This window comes from Camelina sativa, chromosome 8 (genome assembly GCF_030686135.1).
Source record: "Camelina sativa cultivar CO46 ecotype springtype chromosome 8, ASM3068613v1".
Taxonomy (NCBI): domain Eukaryota; kingdom Viridiplantae; phylum Streptophyta; class Magnoliopsida; order Brassicales; family Brassicaceae; genus Camelina; species Camelina sativa.
This window is the reverse complement of record NC_141887.1, coordinates 9,377,029-9,394,785: the sequence shown is the minus strand read 5'-3', so window position 1 is coordinate 9,394,785 and position 17,757 is coordinate 9,377,029. Positions and strand designations below refer to the sequence as shown.

General features: G+C 33.0%; 2 protein-coding genes and 2 pseudogenes across 2 annotated transcripts; 1 reads left to right on the top strand and 3 right to left on the bottom strand.

Annotated features, from left to right (window-relative positions):
* Positions 1–2,109, bottom strand: LOC147939841 (uncharacterized; annotated as a pseudogene).
* Positions 2,110–5,343: 3,234 nt separating this feature from the next.
* LOC104709389 (uncharacterized) lies at positions 5,344–12,528 on the bottom strand (annotated as a pseudogene).
* On the bottom strand, positions 6,651–9,635 carry LOC147939840 (uncharacterized). The gene is made up of 4 exons (XM_087462996.1): positions 8,594–9,635; positions 7,651–7,882; positions 6,926–7,148; positions 6,651–6,776 (listed from the first exon to the last, which is right to left on the bottom strand). The coding sequence occupies exons 1-4, from the start codon at positions 9,618–9,620 to the stop codon at positions 6,651–6,653; spliced, it is 1,608 nt and encodes a 535-aa protein (XP_087319122.1). The 5' UTR covers positions 9,621–9,635.
* A 1,474-nt stretch (positions 12,529–14,002) lies between the features above and the next one.
* LOC104709388 (Xanthine/uracil/vitamin C permease) lies at positions 14,003–16,870 on the top strand. The gene is given in 12 exon segments (XM_087461615.1): positions 14,003–14,150; positions 14,241–14,338; positions 14,430–14,606; positions 14,694–14,794; positions 14,901–14,976; positions 15,321–15,505; positions 15,629–15,692; positions 15,807–15,843; positions 16,195–16,284; positions 16,391–16,468; positions 16,549–16,674; positions 16,800–16,870. Coding segments are annotated over 12 exon segments (1,251 nt in total).
* The last annotated feature ends 887 nt before the right edge of the window (positions 16,871–17,757 follow it).

Sequence of the window (17,757 nt, the reverse complement as noted above, 5' to 3'; positions counted from 1 at the left end):
TTATATGACGATATCACATGTCGTTCTGTTATGCCCTTCTTTGCCACATCGCCTACACTTATGTCTCTTTGACCCTTGTGAGTTTTGTGATGATTTTATCTTGTCTTCAGCGGATTCATATCTTCTTTTTTCTGCGCCGTCCAGGATGTCTTCTTGTTTCAGGTGGTCGAACTTTTGCATCTTCAACATGTTGTGGGACTCAACATTCTTCTTCAGGAACACCTATTGGATTGATAGTTTCCTCATATTGCGATCTCCATGCGGTAGCGGTATACACATCATCAGCATAAGGATATAGATCCTTGCCTATATCAAAAGCTCCTTTTATAGCATGTCTACAAGGGAATTTTCCTATGCTGAACTTTCCACATGAACAAGTCCTTCTTTCTAAGTCAACAATGTAATCTACTCCATTACCTTTAACCTGCAACATGGATCTGCTCATCGGATAACCGTTCATGAATTTACCTTTCTCTATTCTTCTTGAAATCTTTTTCTCCACCTCAACAGTTAAAGGATTTTTTTGCTTTGCACTTAACTCTCTACTCTCATAAAACCAGTGTGTCATCATTTCTCTGATGCTGTCTAACAAATGAATTATTGGATACTCTCTGGGTGACCTCAAAGCTGCATTGATTGACTCAGCCGCATTGTTGGTGTTAATGTCATATCTATAATCCGGAAAATGACAGCGAGCCCATTTTCTCACATCGGCTTCCTCTAGATAACTTCCAATAGCAGGACTAATATTGTTAATTAGCGCAAACTCTTTCTCAAACTCAGCAACTCTATAAGCTTTTGATGCTTTTGCAACCATACCAGCGACACCTCTGCCCTTATTATATGTTATCACATTACTAATCAAGTGGTGGATGCAAATACCATGTTTATCCAATGGGTAGATGTTTCCAATTGATTTAGCAATCGATGTATGTCTATCTGACACAAATGATAAACCTTCTTCATCAGCTATAACCATCTTAAGTTGCATAAAAAACCACTCCCATGAACAATCATTCTCAGAATCAGCAATTCCAAATGCAATTGGATACAAATTGGAGTTACCATCTACAGCTGTAGCAACTAGTAGAACTCCTTTGTATTTATTCTTCAAAAATGTTCCATCAACTACTATCACTTTCCGCATTGCCTTTTAGAACCCTCTTCTTGATTGACCAAAAGAAATAAATAGATATTTGAATCTTCCATGAAAGTCAATTTCGTAATTCATGAACGTACCATGATTCGCTTCTTGTAGCATGTGCAAGTATTTTGGTATCTTAGCATAACTTTTCTCAGGAATTCCTCTAACTTCGTTAACTGCATACTCCCGAGACTCCCAAGCTTGGTGATATGTTAGCTCACAGCCGTACCTTGAATGAATAATATTAATTATATCAATCGGTTTAGGACCTTCTTTCACACCCTCATAGCTTTGCTTAATGAGATGTCCAATTGTTCTTGCAGATGGAGTCCTACAAAATGATTTTTTTTTTGAAGGAGCACATGTATGGTTACCCACAAACTTGTTGATTTTGAAATATGTAGATGGTTGTAAACACTCAGCCCGGAGCCTCCAATTACAAGCACTATCAATGCAGCGTATACACCACCATCTCTTATCAGATTTTGTAATCCTGTAGTCGCAATTATATTTCATTGCATATATTTCCATAGTAGCCTGTAAAGCTTCCTTACTGCTAAAATATTTGCCCTTCTTGACCATTGAATCTTCCAACTTTGAACCAGCAGCATCACCAAGATTAGCATCAATAGGCTTTTCTAGTACAACATCAGTCGGCTTATGTGAATTCTTTAAATAATTGCTACTGATTTTCCCAAATCAACTCCCACATCATCACCATCACTTGTATCATGTGGGTACTTATTCAGATCGAACTGGACTTTACTCCTATCATCATCAACTATTCCTTTGAACGTAGCACACAACCGAATCATGTTTTTCCTTTTCAGATATGCAAGAAAATTTTTCATTCCTCTATCATTTGTCAATACAACGGGAGGAGAATCAACTTTAACCTCTGTGGGTAAATAACTGAATTCCACATCAAACATACTTTGCTCTATTTCATAGTCTTCTGAAACCATCACCTTCAACTCTTCAAGAGACGTAGTGGGTTGCAAAGTCAGTAATCTCGCACGTTTTTCTTCATCATCAATAAATCTCCACTCCTTGTTGGCATCCAGTGTCCATACACCACAAGCAACGTAGATTTAACCTCTGTAGGTAAATAACTGATTTCCACATCAAACATACTTTGCTCTATTTCATAGTCTTCTGAAACCATCACCTTCAACTCTTCAAGAGACGTAGTGGGTTGCAAAGTCAGTAATCTCGCACATTTTTCTTCATCATCAATAAATCTCCACTCCTTGTTGGCATCCAATGTCCATACACCACAAGTAACGTAGATTTGCATCGTAAACAGGTAAGTGAAATTTTCGTGGAAGGTGGAAGAGACGGTAAACAACCGATCACGATATCATAAGTTATGTCGAATGTCAATTTTTGCTGTTTTGTCTTTCTTCTAAATAATTTAGAATACACATTCTAAAATATATTAGAAGATATCTAAACAATAAATACAGAATCATAATCATAACTTACGATTATTCAAAAAATATTCACTTTTCTTATTTAATTTATTTTCTTTCTATTTCTATGATATTCTAAGTTTTACAGATTATAACTCCTAAATTATTTACAATATATCTTCTACTTCTTTTAGTATAGAGGGTAAAACGTGGAAACTATATTCTGAATTGATGTAGAATGAAGAAAAATGTAGAATACAAATACTTAATTTTGTAGAACATTCAAAATTCACGTTTCTGAAGTTTTTAGATCAAATTTCGGTCTAAACTTCGTAGAACATGTACAAACTGTAGAATAAATGGTCTAAATGTTTCAGAATTTGGAAAAATCGTAGAAAATCATTTCTGAACAATTTAGACCAAAAATCGTCAATTTACAAACTGATTTTTGAAACCAAAAATTTTTTCAAAATTTTTTTTGCACAGTTGTATACTAACATGGGTTTTCTATTTGTTTTTTGGTTAAAACTCTTAAAAACTTCACTATATCTATTAGTAAGGGTATTTTCGTCACAAATAACAATCTAAAAAAAAGTGTGAATGGACAAACTTTTTAAAAAACCTCCTTTATTTCTAAATTTCCCAAAAAAAGACAGTCTTTCAAAATTCCTTCGGGGACATCCGCTGAAAAAGATTTTAGTATTTCAAATTTCATATGTCAAAACTGAAACCATTAAGACTATTATTGCTACATTAACTGTATAGATGTCATTTAATTGTTCAGATAATAAAAAGAATTGATACATGACTTGTAACAAAAAGCTATTTTGATATCTCACAAAAGCTTTTTGACTTCTTATTCAGTTCTTCTTATTTTGATATATTCACTCTTCTTTGATATCTCACAAAAGCTTCTTTGATATTTTTTACAAGTAAAGCTTTCTCCGCCACTTCTACATATCTTCTTCTCTTTGTATATATTTTGTTTGTGTTACTGATTTAAATTAGTATTTGACGAAAGGATTCTTAATGAAAAACTCTAATCCTCCGGCCTTTCGTTAATTTATACTTTTCTTGATTTATTTTTCTCTATATTGAGAGTATTGTTTCTTTTTCTATGATGGGTTATCAAAAATTAAACAAAGTTTCCTCTATGTTGATTTTCTGGAGTTTTGTGTATTGAATTAGGTAGACGATAAAAACAATACATTTGAAGAGATACAGTTGTGGAACGATATCTTGGAATAAACACATGCATGTATGAGTAGAATAAGTTATAAAGATTTGTTTTTCCCCTTTTGTTCGTTTTGATATTAGGTCGATATATTTTATGTGCATTAGGCATTACCCTCATCATTAATTATTTATATGGACATTGTTGTGGTTTTCTTATATTATATGATATATACTTCCTGCATTTAGTTAGTAAATGAAAAATTTGGTAGGCTTTTTCTATGGCAAATGAAAAACTAGTAAAATAAAATAAACTTAATTAGGATGATTTTGAGTGGAGATTTTACTTCTTCCTCCTTGATTTTTTTTATATATATGGAAAACTTTAGTTTGATAAAATGAGTGATCACATAGTAGAAAATTGTTACGTAGAAAGTTCAGCAAATTAATTCATCATGTCTTCTTTTTTTGTTTAACTGAACCAAAAACTTGTGCCATTTATTAACAACGGTATTAAACATTGGAGATGCTCGTCTCCTACTTGAAACCAGTGATCCCCGGGTTGCAGAATTCATGTCTACTCAATCACCAGCCCATGCGCCATTCACCACAACAGCCCCAGTAGCCAACATCACTCCAGCCACATCAGCCAATGTCAACCCACCCGCACCAACCACTTCAGGAGCTAGTTCACCAACTACTTCACTAATCACTTCACCAATTACTTCACCAACCACTTCTCCTTTGTTAGTATAATCCTCTCATACTTAACTAAAAATTCCAATCTCTCTTAAGCCTGTATAACTATTTTTTTGATCTGTGTAGTAATATTTCTATCTCCCTTAGCCTAGAACTATTTCATGGATAGGATCGATGAATGATTTGTATTTTTTTGGTTAATATCATTCACATTCGGAATTTTACTTTAATTTCAGTTTTTTTTTCAAATTTAATTGTATACAGTGATAAATGAATTGCTATAGTTTCACTGATTTGCGACCACTTACATTTATAAAAAAACACAAACCAAGTAGCAAATTTGTTGTAAATACGTTACGATTTTGCGACTATCATACTTAGTCTTAGTCCGTCACAAAACATTCAGACAACTTTGCGACTATCTTGTGACTAATACAACGACTACTTTAGGACCAAAATTTCACATTTTTTAAGTTCATCCTCAACTTTGTAGTATTAAATCAGGCTTTGAAACGTTGCAAATTTGTGACTACCATATCGTCTAAAATAAGTGGTATTTTACAACTGTATAAATGAGTCACTATACAGTCGTTAATTAAGACGTTCTTAATCTGTCTTTTTGTAGTCGCTAATTAACGACTACATTGGCTGTCTGAAGAGCGTCACAAATAAGCGACGGTTTTGCGATCATAATATTTTGCGACCAAATATTAGTGATGTTTTATAACAGTCTTTTAGTAGTCTCACATAGCGACTTTACGACCGATTTAAGACGATTTTGTTGGTCACAAAAACCATGTTTTTGTGTAGTGTTGATTCTTATTGTAACTTTCAATAAAATTGCAAAAACTTAATTAAATCATTGATATGAAATGGAAAAAGCCAGTTTAAAAGGAAATATTATGGAGTTGTGCGTCAATGAGAAACACAAGTTAGAGCAGACACAAGCTTTGAATATTCCACCCATCTTTCCACAACGTAATCCTTCACCTTCTTTTCATCGTTTCCGAATACATTGCACAACGTCTTGACGTAGTAAGACGGGAAATTTCCGTTCAACCTCACATAAAACATGATGACACGACTCGCTTTTCTACAGAATTAGTCTGCGAGGAAATAGAACATTGATCTCTTGATGGGCTCAGCTGAAAGGCTTGGTTGTTGCGACCGGGCAATGTTTTTTCTAATGCAGTCTTCCTCGCGGTTTATTGCACTACAAGAAAATAGAGTCATAGCTACACTAAAATTTGTTGCAATAACTCCATATTTTGTTGCAAATTTGAAAATGCAATAAAATTGAGACACATTTTCTATTGTTGCTATATGAGCGTTGCAAATTGGTATTTGTTGCACATATATTGCAAAATTTGCAATAAATAGTCTCCTTGCTATGTTGTCGTATTAATGCAACATTATTTTTGTAGTAAATTGTTCGTATAATTGTAACGTATGTTTGCAACTTCCATTTGTTACAAATTATTGCCACAGAAAAAATATAGCAAATATTATTACAAATTTGCAACGAAGTAATATATTGCTATATGTGTTGTATTAATGCAACAATGTTTATGCAGCAAATTAGTGGTATAATCACGACAGTCTAATGCAACTATATATTGTCGTAAATAAATGCTATGTAAAATATAAAGCAAAAAATATTACAAATTTGTAGTAATTATTTTTAAATATACGCTCGTCGCATATATTTTTTGATGATGCTCACAACTTAAAATGCTGAAAAAATATTGCCACTGCAATTTTTATTTCGTTGCATTATTACAATGATATATAGTCATAAATTTCATTGCCTCATTCCACTTAATTTTGCAACATTAATATGAATCACAATATTTTTCTATATTTTGTTGGACACATGACTTGTTAAATTATAATTTTTATTTAAAACTTCCTTTTATTAAATATATATTATGATAGGAAAAAACAATGAAAGACATAACAAACTTTATTAAATAATAAAATATTAAAATATTCCAAAATGCAAAAATTTAAAATAATAGAAAAAACCAACCATAAATAAAAACTAAGTTCAAAATAAAAACCTAAAAAGCATAACTAAAAAGCATAACTAAAACAAGTAAATGAAACTTAGTTGTTCACACCATTAGAGGATTGACGGGAGAACAACATGTCAAACATTTTCTCTAATCCTTCAAGCTTATTGAGCTTCTCTCTGATTTCTGCATTCTCTTTATAAAGCTCTTTCAACTTTTGTTTGATAGCCTCATCATTTTCCACATTCTTTTCAAAGGTGGCTGCCACTCCACCGTTGACTGAGAGTTCTTCTCATTGAGAGTTCTTCTCACACGACCGTTTGGTGTCTCCACAATCTGTAATATATGGTAAAAACATTTATGAGACAAAACATTTATGATAATATATCTTCACTGGATATGATCTTCCCTCTTGGTTGTATCTTTATTGCAGCATACCAATCACTCTTCTTTTTACTTAGACAAGGATATAATACAAAACATACCTGGTCTGCTTGGCTAGAAAGAATAAAAGGATCATACTTTCCATATCGACTAGCACGATTAACATTGATAATCTCCGATTTATTTATGTGTATACCTTTATCCATTGTTGAGTCATACCAGTTGCATCTAAAGAGAACAACTCGGAGACCAACAATTCCCGGATAATAGAGCTCCAATATTTGTGTCAAGATTCCGTAAAAGTCAGACGCTTCATTAGAATCACTGCAAAATGCCCCTTCACACAAACACCATAGTTGATCGATCTTTTTTGTGGTCAAACGTGCGAAAGTTGTAACCTCGACTAAAAAACATCGGCCAAGTTGTTACTTTAGTTGCTGGACCTTGTACTAATTCGTGTAACCATTTTGGATATACACTAGCGGTTTGTGTCGAGTTGAATCTGCAAAAATACAGTAGTTAAATAACATACTAGAATGAGCAACATATTTAACTTTTGTAATTACACAAATATTAACTTAATACTTACATGTTTTTGTAACCATGATGCAAAATGTAATTCTTTTAACTCATGTAACTGAGACGGGTTAACATATGTGTTTTTCATGTCCTCATCAAACAACCTACACAAGCAAGTATAAAATTTGGGTATAAAAAAACAACAACAAAAATCTACCGATTTGCTCAACGTACGTGAAATAAGAGTTGGGATTATTATAAGAGATACATTAGAAAATTATTAAATTAAATAAGAGAGATAACATACCTTTCAAAACGATGGAGATAACCACAATTTAGAAGGACATATGAATGTGCACGCTTGTAATCTTTAGAATCTAACCAAACATCCTTAGATTTACCACTACCTCGCCCACTTTGTATAAATATCTCAGGAATATCTGGAAATGAATAATCATATGCGACACCTCCATCATCATTGCGAGAATCATTGCGACTCTTGGTTTGGATATGAGTTTCGAAATAATAAGAGCTGAAATCTGAAATTTCCTCATTCACATATTGTTCCACGATAGATCCTTCGATTTTGGCTTTATTTTTTACTTTTTTTTAAATGGTACATATAGCGCTCAAATGGATACATCCATCTGAACTGAACAAGACCACCTAATTTTGTCTCATAAGGAAGATGAATCGCCAAATGTTCCATCACATCAAAAAAAAGAAGGTGGAAATATTTTCTCCAAATTACACATAACAACAACAATGTTATTTTTCATAATTTCCACCGACTCTTTTTCAAAAGTTCGTGTACATAGATCACGAAAGAACAAGCTTATACCTGTCCAAACAAAAATTAGATAATTTATGAAAAATGACATACAATATAAAATCAACAGAATTTGCTATGACTTAAAAAAAAACATGCATAAGGTACCTAATATTTTACACAAACAACATAAAGATACAACCAAGAGGGAAGATCAAAGTTAAGATAGAAAATATTTTATTAACTAATGTTGTTTCTTATAGTTTGGGTCAAAAGACACCAAAACCAACCTCATGGCCATAGGGGGAAATATAAAACCGAACGAAATGTATCACTAAAAGAAACAGATAAAGTTTAATCATATTTCTTTTCTACTCATACGCCTCTGTGTGATTATATATACTATTTAATCAATACTTAATTACTTTACACAAAAAGAAACAGATAAAATAAAATTACATCATAAGAAACGAAAACATACCCGACAATGCTTGGTGGATGTTGTTTGGTAGCAACTCAGCGAAAACAATCGAAAGAAGTCTTTGCATAAACACATGACAATCATGACTTTTCAGTTTAGAAAGTTTAACTCCATCAGAAGAAGATATCTTTGATGCATAACCATCCGAAAATTTAACTTCATCTTTTAACCAATTAAAAAGACATTCCTTGCCCTCCGGAGTCAATCTAAATAATGGAAATGGAGCTTTTCCATCGTTGGTCATATGGAGATCTTTTCGGTTGCAAATCTCTGCCAAGTCAACACGGGACTTAAGATTGTCTTTTGTTTTTCCTGCAACATTCAACAACGTATTGATGATATTTTCAAAAAAGTTTTTCTCGATATGCATCACATCAAGATTATGATGAAGGAGAAGACTTTTCCAATAAGGTAATTGCCAAAATATGCTTTGTTTGTGCCAATTATGTGTTTTGCCATATCCCACTATTTTTGGATGTCCTTCTCCTCCACAATCAACTGTTCTTGGTAAATTATACACATGATCACTCCACAATTCTTCTCCCGAATACGCTGTTGGTGGATCTGAGTCCACCATTTTATTTTTTTTGAAATTTTTCTTGTTACGTCGTAAACTATGATCTTTTGGAAGAAAACGACGGTGACAATCAAACCAACATGTTTTTCTCCCATTTTTCAACCAAAAAGCACCAGTATCATCCATACAATAAGGGCATGCTAAGCGACCATGATTTGTCCATCCAGATAACATTGCATATGCAGGAAAATCACTAATTGTCCATAAAAGCATAGCTCGTAACGTAAAATTTTGCTTCACTGATACATCATAGGACTCAACTCCATCATTCCACAAACAATTCAGCTCATTTATGAGAGGCTGTAGAAATATGTCTAAGCTCCTTTTTGGATGGTTTGGGCCAGGAATCAATATTGTGAGGAATAAAAACTCTCGTTTCATGCACATATCAGGTGGTAAGTTATACGAAGTCAGTATAACAGGCCATAACGAATAATTTTGACCGAACATACCAAAAGGATTAAATCCATCAGTGAATAAACCAAGATACACATTTCTAGGCTCATTAGCAAAATCAGGATATACCTTGTTGAAATGTTTCCATGCTTCACCATCTGATGGATGACACATTACGTCACTACTATGAGTTGAATAATGTTCTTTGTGCCATCTCATTAGTCAAGCTGTTTTCTTTGACTGGTATAATATTTTCAGCCTATCAGCAATCGGTAAATGAAACATTCGCTGAAACAGAACTTGCTTTTTTTCCAGGTTCTTCTCCATTTTTAAATATGTCAGATCCACAAAATCTACAGCCTTTTAGGTCTGCATCGTTTTTCCAGAAAATCATACAATTCTTCTAACACACATCAATCTTCATGTAAGGCAGACCCAAAAATCTCATTAACTTTTTCGTCTCATAATATGAGGTAGTGGTCTTGTTATCTTTAGGTATGTAGTCTTTCATCATCTGAGCAATAAAATCCATACAATTTTCTGATAAATTATAATCTGTTTCCAGAGTCATATACCTAGATGCCAGTGATAATTGTGAAAGTCCTTCTCGACAACCATCATATATTGGATGTTGGCTTGCGTTTAACAGATTAAAAAACTTTTTGGCTTCTTCGTTGGACTCTTCCTCCATGTTCCGATTAGATGGCATACGCCTATCAAAAGCATTTGTAACCATCTCGACATAAGTGTTTTGAACAAGCATAGAAAATTCTTCGGGGATGCTTGTATCTTCATCAATATAACGTGGTTGCTTATCAGCCTTGTAGTCTTCTCCTTGTGAAACCCAAACAAAATAATTGGGCATAAACCCTTTGTTATATATAAGTCATGTCCATTCTCACACTTAGTGCACCGACAAAATATCATCTTCTTCTGAATATATAAGTCATGTTTTTTGGCAACAGTCATAAACTCTTTCAATCCATTTAAGAATGCATCTGAGACTTGATTGGTAGCTAGATCCATTCTTGCATACATCCAATGCCTTAAAGCATGAGTATCGTTACTTGACATTTTAAAACTCCAGAAATACTTCTGCAAACACAAAATAAAATAAAATTAAAAGCCTCACCTTGTAACTCAACGTTACTATATAAATCATGTCATCGTATAATTAAAATATGACAAATCTTAACTCAAATAAAGTATGAAAAAATTAACCTCTGTGTTCAAGCAAAGAAGTGGTGAAGATGCTGATAATGAATCTTGTGTAATTACCAATTCCTAACGATCTATGCTCTGTTTTTTGGTTCTCTGTTCTGCTGTTTTTTTGGTCTCTGTTCTGTTTTTTTTTCCCCTTAATATAATGAAGTTTGTACGTAACCTATATGGAAAAGGAAAAGAAAAAAATAAAAAGCACTGTAAAATTTTAATTAATAAGGGATATCTTCAAAATAAAGAAAATATAACAATAATATGAGATTCCACTATATCTTTTATTTTTAATTTTATTAATTCTAGCTAAAACTATATTAGAGTTTGATAAAAAAAACTCACCTCGCCAAGATAAGGGAGACGTGGCTATATTCCTATACTTAACAGATAATGATCAAAATCTTTTGTTACATATATTTTAATATATTGTATTTACTTAGATAATGATGTACATTACCATATATAATATTTCTTTTCTCAACTACTAACTATTATATAAAAAAAGAGCACGTACAATACTAATCATATACAACTAAATCGCGGACACATATATTAGACATTAATAAATTTACAAAAAAATTAGAAATATTATAGATATAATCTATATTTAAAATTTTAATAAAAATTTCGTCTAAACACGGACTAAACCAACTAAACCGAAAAAGTTATACTTTAGAACCGTATACAGAAAAAACACGACATATCAAATTCAAATAATTTTATTTCAATCTTAGTGTTAAAATATGCATTAAATTAATGTTTTAATTAATTGAGTTAAAAAAATGATATATAATAAAGTAGTTTTATAGAAATATATGTTGCAAAAAAGTTATAAATTGTTGTAAATACAGTGATAAAGGTGTCACATATCTTGCCACATATTTTTACTAAACTTTTCTTGTAAAATAGCCACAATTTATAACCGTTGAATATTTCTTGCAAATTTTGGAAGACATTGTTGTATGTCGTAATATTGTTGCTAATTTGTAATGAAAAAAAGCAACGAACAGTTTTGTCACTATTTTGTAATAAAATTGTTACATGCATACATCATTGCAAAAATATCGTGGCAATAACCATCTTTTCTTGTAGTATTGTCTCGGCCATGGAGGCAACAAAAACTGCAATGAAGGTCACAAAGAAGACGATGATGGAGGAAAGGGGTTGAGGCCAAGTCTTATTCGGGGAGTTCTTCTTCTCAGCCGCCTATATTGGAGGAAAGGGGCTCCTTTTCCCGTTGTCAGGTTGATGGTTCGTGGAAAAGTACGGACCCTTTTCAGGGTCTGGGCTGGTGGTGTTGCACTGGAGAACACTCTACGCTTCTTCTGGGAGCACGAAGTCACAGAAGAGGCCTTACCCCCTTACACGCGGAATTGCAAGCTCTGATTTGGGCTATGGAGTCTTTACTGGCGGCGGGTATTGTTTGTCAGGCTTTTGAGATGGACTGTGCAGAGCTAGTTGCGATGGTGCAGACGCCAGACGATTGGCCCGCTTTTTCGATGCTGCTGGAAGACTTCTCTTTACTCAAAACTTCATACCCTTTCTTCACCCTAGTCAGGATCCCACGAGACCTCAACGCAAGGGCAGATTGCCTTGCTCATTCATCAAGATCTTTAATTTCTGAATCTACTTTTGTAAACTCTTATCCTTCTGTTTGAGCCACCAATCTTGAAGTACTTTTCTAATTTATAAATGTTTGGTTGAAAAAAAAAAAAAAAAAGACGATGATGCTCATAGAGGTTTTCATATTGTCCTTTAATGTCTTGGAGAGGATATTAAATGCAAGTTTTTTTATGCATATGTTGTGATAATTTAGCTCTAATTTGAAATGGTTTGATATTTATTTCTTCAGTTTTTGTTATGATATTATATTTTCTCTTTAGGCATAAACTAAATATATATAGTGTACCTTTATGTAGCCCGCCTACTTGTAGTCAGTCTTACGTCTCCAACACGAGCGGCTCGGAAAGGTCTCCAAAACGTTTCAAACATGGCAGGGACGGCTTGCCAAACGTTTCGAAACGTTTCCAGCTAGCATAATTGGTGTCCCCAATATGTAATTATATTAGTTATATAATTTCCGAAATGATTAATAAAAAGAAGAAGACGGATAAAAGTCGTTTATATGATACTAGGGTACCGTTTCAAAAAACTCTTCTCACGTATTTTATTTCATGGTACGTATAATATGGTGCAGTATGATTGTATAAAGATTTGACGTGGTTCTTCTGATAGGTCAAAAAAAAAGTGAAGAAATGCATTATAATACCAATATATATGTAATGGACAGAAGAGACAGATCACAATGATAATTTTAAAAAACCTTTGATTTCAAAAAATCACAATGAGAATTAAATCACAAGATTTCTATTTTAAAATTGATGTTGACAGAAAAAAAAAATGATTTCTATTTCAAATTTCATATATCAAAAACTGAAACCATTTAGACTTTTATTGCCGCATTAATTGTAAAGATGTCGTTTAATTCATCACATAATTAGGAAAATATTACACTCTCACACAAGTCTTTTTGGCTACTTGTTCTTCACTCTCGCCCACCATCTGTCACAAAGATTCTCTGGTCTTTTGCTTACAAAGTTACAAGTAAGCTTTCTCTCCATTTTCTTCTATTTCTCGATGCTATATTGTCTTGAGATCTCTCTAAATATGTGTTTGTGTTACTGATTTTGAAAATATAAATTAGTATTGACGAGAGGATGATGAATCAAAAACTCTAACACTTCTGCCCTTTGTTAATTTTTACTTTCGTTGATTTATTTTTCTCTATATTGAGAAATGATTTTGTTTTTCCTTTTCTATGATAGGTTATCAAAAAACAAAGTTTTCCTCTATATTTTTCTTCTTCTTCCTTAAAAATAAAATTAGGATGATGATGAGACGCGATTTTACTTCTTCTTCCTTAAAAATATTATCATTTGTAAACAGCGTAGATATATACATGGAAAAAGTTTTATTTGATAAAATGAAAAACTGTTACGTAGAAAATTCAGCAATTGATTTCGTTTTTAATATTTGTTTTGGTTAAACGAATTTAGCCAAAACTTGTGCCATTTAGTAACGGTAATAAACATTATACACTCGTAGGAGATGTAATGATTGATAAATATGGTATATTAACGTATAATTCTCACTAAATAAAGAAAAAGTTTATTGATTGAGTGGTTTACTTTAGATAAAGGAAAAACGTACATACTACGTCCATGGCAAATGGTGGCGCTGGTGGTGGTGGAAACAACGGTGGTGGCGGAAACAACGGAACAGGAAACCGGACGGAGGAGTTACAACCCCACCCGGTGAAAGAACAACTCCCCGGAATTCAGTACTGTGTCAACAGTCCTCCTCCTTGGTGTATGCTTTGTTTTATTTGAATATTGTATATTAGTTTCTTTTATTTATTTTAGATTCTAATGTGCAAATGTATTACTTTGGTGTCTGCAGTTGAAGCGGTAGTGTTGGGTTTCCAGCATTATTTGCTGAGTCTTGGCATCACAGTTCTCATTCCAAGTCTATTAGTCCCACTCATGGGAGGTGGCGATGTAAGTATATGATTATTTGATATATGTTCTTAACAAACCTTAACACAAGAAAATATGCTTTGATTTTAAAAATATGTTTTGACATTTTCAGGCAGAAAAGGCTAAAGTAATACAAACATTACTATTTGTGTCTGGATTAACAACAATGTTTCAGTCTTTCTTTGGAACTCGATTGCCTGTAATAGCTGCGGCTTCTTATACCTATATCATACCTATCACTACCATCATTTCTTCAACTCGATTCACTTACTACACTGATCCATTTGAAGTAAGTCTTAACATTAATATTATCATTAATTTTACAACGTATATATTGTACTAATAAAAAATTTGTTTGATGATTAAAATAAATCAGAGATTTGTGAGAACAATGAGAAGCATACAAGGCGCTCTTATTATCACTGGATGTTTCCAAGTTGTCGTCTGTTTTCTAGGCATATGGAGAAATATTGTTAGGTAAATAATTTCTATTGTTTTTTATATTGGTTTGGGGTTTTACCGTTAAACATGCATGTTTAATAAGAGAGGTTGCTCTTTTGGCAACATGGTTGGTGATGATCAGATTTCTAAGCCCACTCTCTATTGCTCCTTTGGCAACATTTACCGGACTGGGACTATACCATATCGGCTTCCCTTTGGTATGTATGTATATATATATACTAACATTAGTCATTTACGATAATACTTTTATGTTATTGAATACTTATAGCCTTAAATAATATTCATTTATATGATTCTTTATAATTTATAACTATTTCGTTTTCAGTTAGCAAGATGCGTTGAAGTGGGATTTCCTGGATTGCTAATACTTGTATTTATCACTCAGGTAAATCTCTAATCATTGCTTCCTATATTTTATTTTTATTTTTGTTTGAACCCATACACATGTGTTCGTTTATTTTCTTCTGGATTTGGCATAATTAACAAAAAGAAAAAGTATTTTACTTTATGTCGTGTGTAGTACTTACCTCGTTGCCTCAAGATGAAGAAAGGAGTGATGCTTTGGGATGGAAACAGATGCGACCGCTATGGGATAATGCTATGTATTCCACTAGTATGGTTGTTCGCTCAACTACTCACATCGAGTGGTGTTTATGACCACAAACCTCAGACTACTCAAACAAGTTGTCGTACAGATCGCACTGGTCTCATAACCAACACTCCTTGGTCAGTTCTTCTATTTGAAATGTTTGTTCCTCTTTTTTTTTCCGGCGATTTTACTATTTTGATATTCATATTATTTTTATGTGAACATAGGATATACATACCATATCCGTTTCAATGGGGAAGCCCAACTTTCAACATAACTGATTCCTTCGCGATGATGGCTGCATCTTTCGTTACTCTCTTTGAGGTTAAACTTTTATTTTTACATATAAAATTTCTATTAGAAATCAAAGAATATAATATTTTAATTAGCTTACTATTGTTAAGCATGAATAATGATAAGTTTTATGTACAATGTTAGTCGACTGGTTTGTTTTACGCATCCGCAAGATATGGAAGCGCGACGCCCATCCCACCATCAGTTGTTAGTCGTGGTACTGGCTGGCTGGTTAGTTTAACATTAGTTCAGCCAAGTCACTTTTGAGAAAACAAAGATTTAACCGTTTATTGACTATTTATTTCATCATCTCATGAATTTTATAAATATTTTGTAGGGAGTTGGCGTATTACTCAATGGGATGCTTGGAGGTATCACAGGGATCACAACATCAACGTAACAAAACTCATCTCAACATCACATTTTTTTTTTAATTTCCCCACGATTCATCTTTAACTTCAAAAATAGAAATTCTGTTTTTTAAAGTCTAATGATATGGTTTTGATATGGGTGTACGTAACTTAATTTAGAGAAAATGTTGGACTTTTGGCAATGACAAAGATTGGGAGTCGAAGAGTGATACAAATATCAGCTGCCTTCATGCTTTTTCTCTCCATTTTTGGTAATGGTTTTTTTACTATAAAACCTTTATATTCCTATTAAAATGTATAAATGATTTTGTTGAATAGGCTTATTACCAATCTAGTCTTATTTTGATGAAAATTCAGGAAAGTTTGGAGCTTTCTTCGCGTCCATACCATTACCAATCATGGCATCTCTTTATTGTATTGTCTTGTGTTTTGTGTGTAAGTCTTTTTCATCACAATACACTAGTAATATATATCGTATGTCTTACTAAAGATAAATTCAATTCAATATATTGCAGCTTCTGCGGGACTTAGCTTTCTACAATTCTGCAACCTCAATAGCTTCAACACCAAATTCATTTTGGGATTTTCATTTTTTATGGCTGTTTCAATCCCTCAATATTTCAGAGAATATTACAATGGAGGTTGGCGGTCTGATCATCGTTCGAATTGGGTAAGCTCATCATCTTCTTTGTGACACACTTTTAGAATCACAATTTTTTTTTTTTTGTGACGTTAAATTGGGAATTATTTCGTGAATACAAAACAGTTTGAAGATGTGATAAGAGTGATATTCATGTCGCACACAACAGTTGCGTCAATTATAGCGATACTGCTTGATTGCACATTGTCTCGTGAGACCGATGAAGCCAAGAAAGATTGCGGGCTGAAATGGTGGGAAAAGTTTCGACTATACAACCTAGATGTGCGAAACGATGAGTTTTATGGTCTACCTTGCAGCCTCAACAAATTCTTCCCTTCTCATTGAAACTTTCACACATATTTTCATTTGGATGTTGTCCTTCTTCTTTCTTTATATTACCTAGAATTTTTGAGTACTTTTATTAGTTTATATTTTCTACGCTGTAATATTTTGTTCGATTATTACTAAATAATGTTCCAAAAGTTTTTTTTGCTTTGTTTTTAAAGTTGTTACACGCTAACAGATTAATGTCCTTTTTTTTTTACTAATACAGTGCGTCTAACGTATTAATTTAATTACTTTGACAGTCAAAACTATTATATGAGAAACAAACAACTATTTACAAGAAAAAAAAGAGTCTGTTATCTATTAGTTGAAAATGGAGTCCTCCAGATTCATAATCAGTGAAACTAAAAAAAAACTTCCACCTTCACGTACTAATGTTGTCTCAGATCTTAGACTGTGGCACATCTTAGACTGTGGAGTATTGTTGTAACATGTTCATTTGCAAACATATCCTTTTCTTTCCGGAAACCTGGTAGGAAGGATGTACTATCCTGGTTCATGTCATTATGGCTTTTTAAAAAAGGATTTTGTTGCCTAGATTGAATCGACAGCTTTGCTGTTATGCCTAATGGGTCTGATAGGATCACATGATTCACATCACATACACTTCAGGAGCTTCTACCTATGAAGACCCTTTCTGACTCGAAGATCGATCCAAGCGTGGTTGCCTAAGTATCAAGAAATGTGAACTCAAGACAAAAAAAAAAATCTTTAACTAAATTTTTATAAGATTTATGGT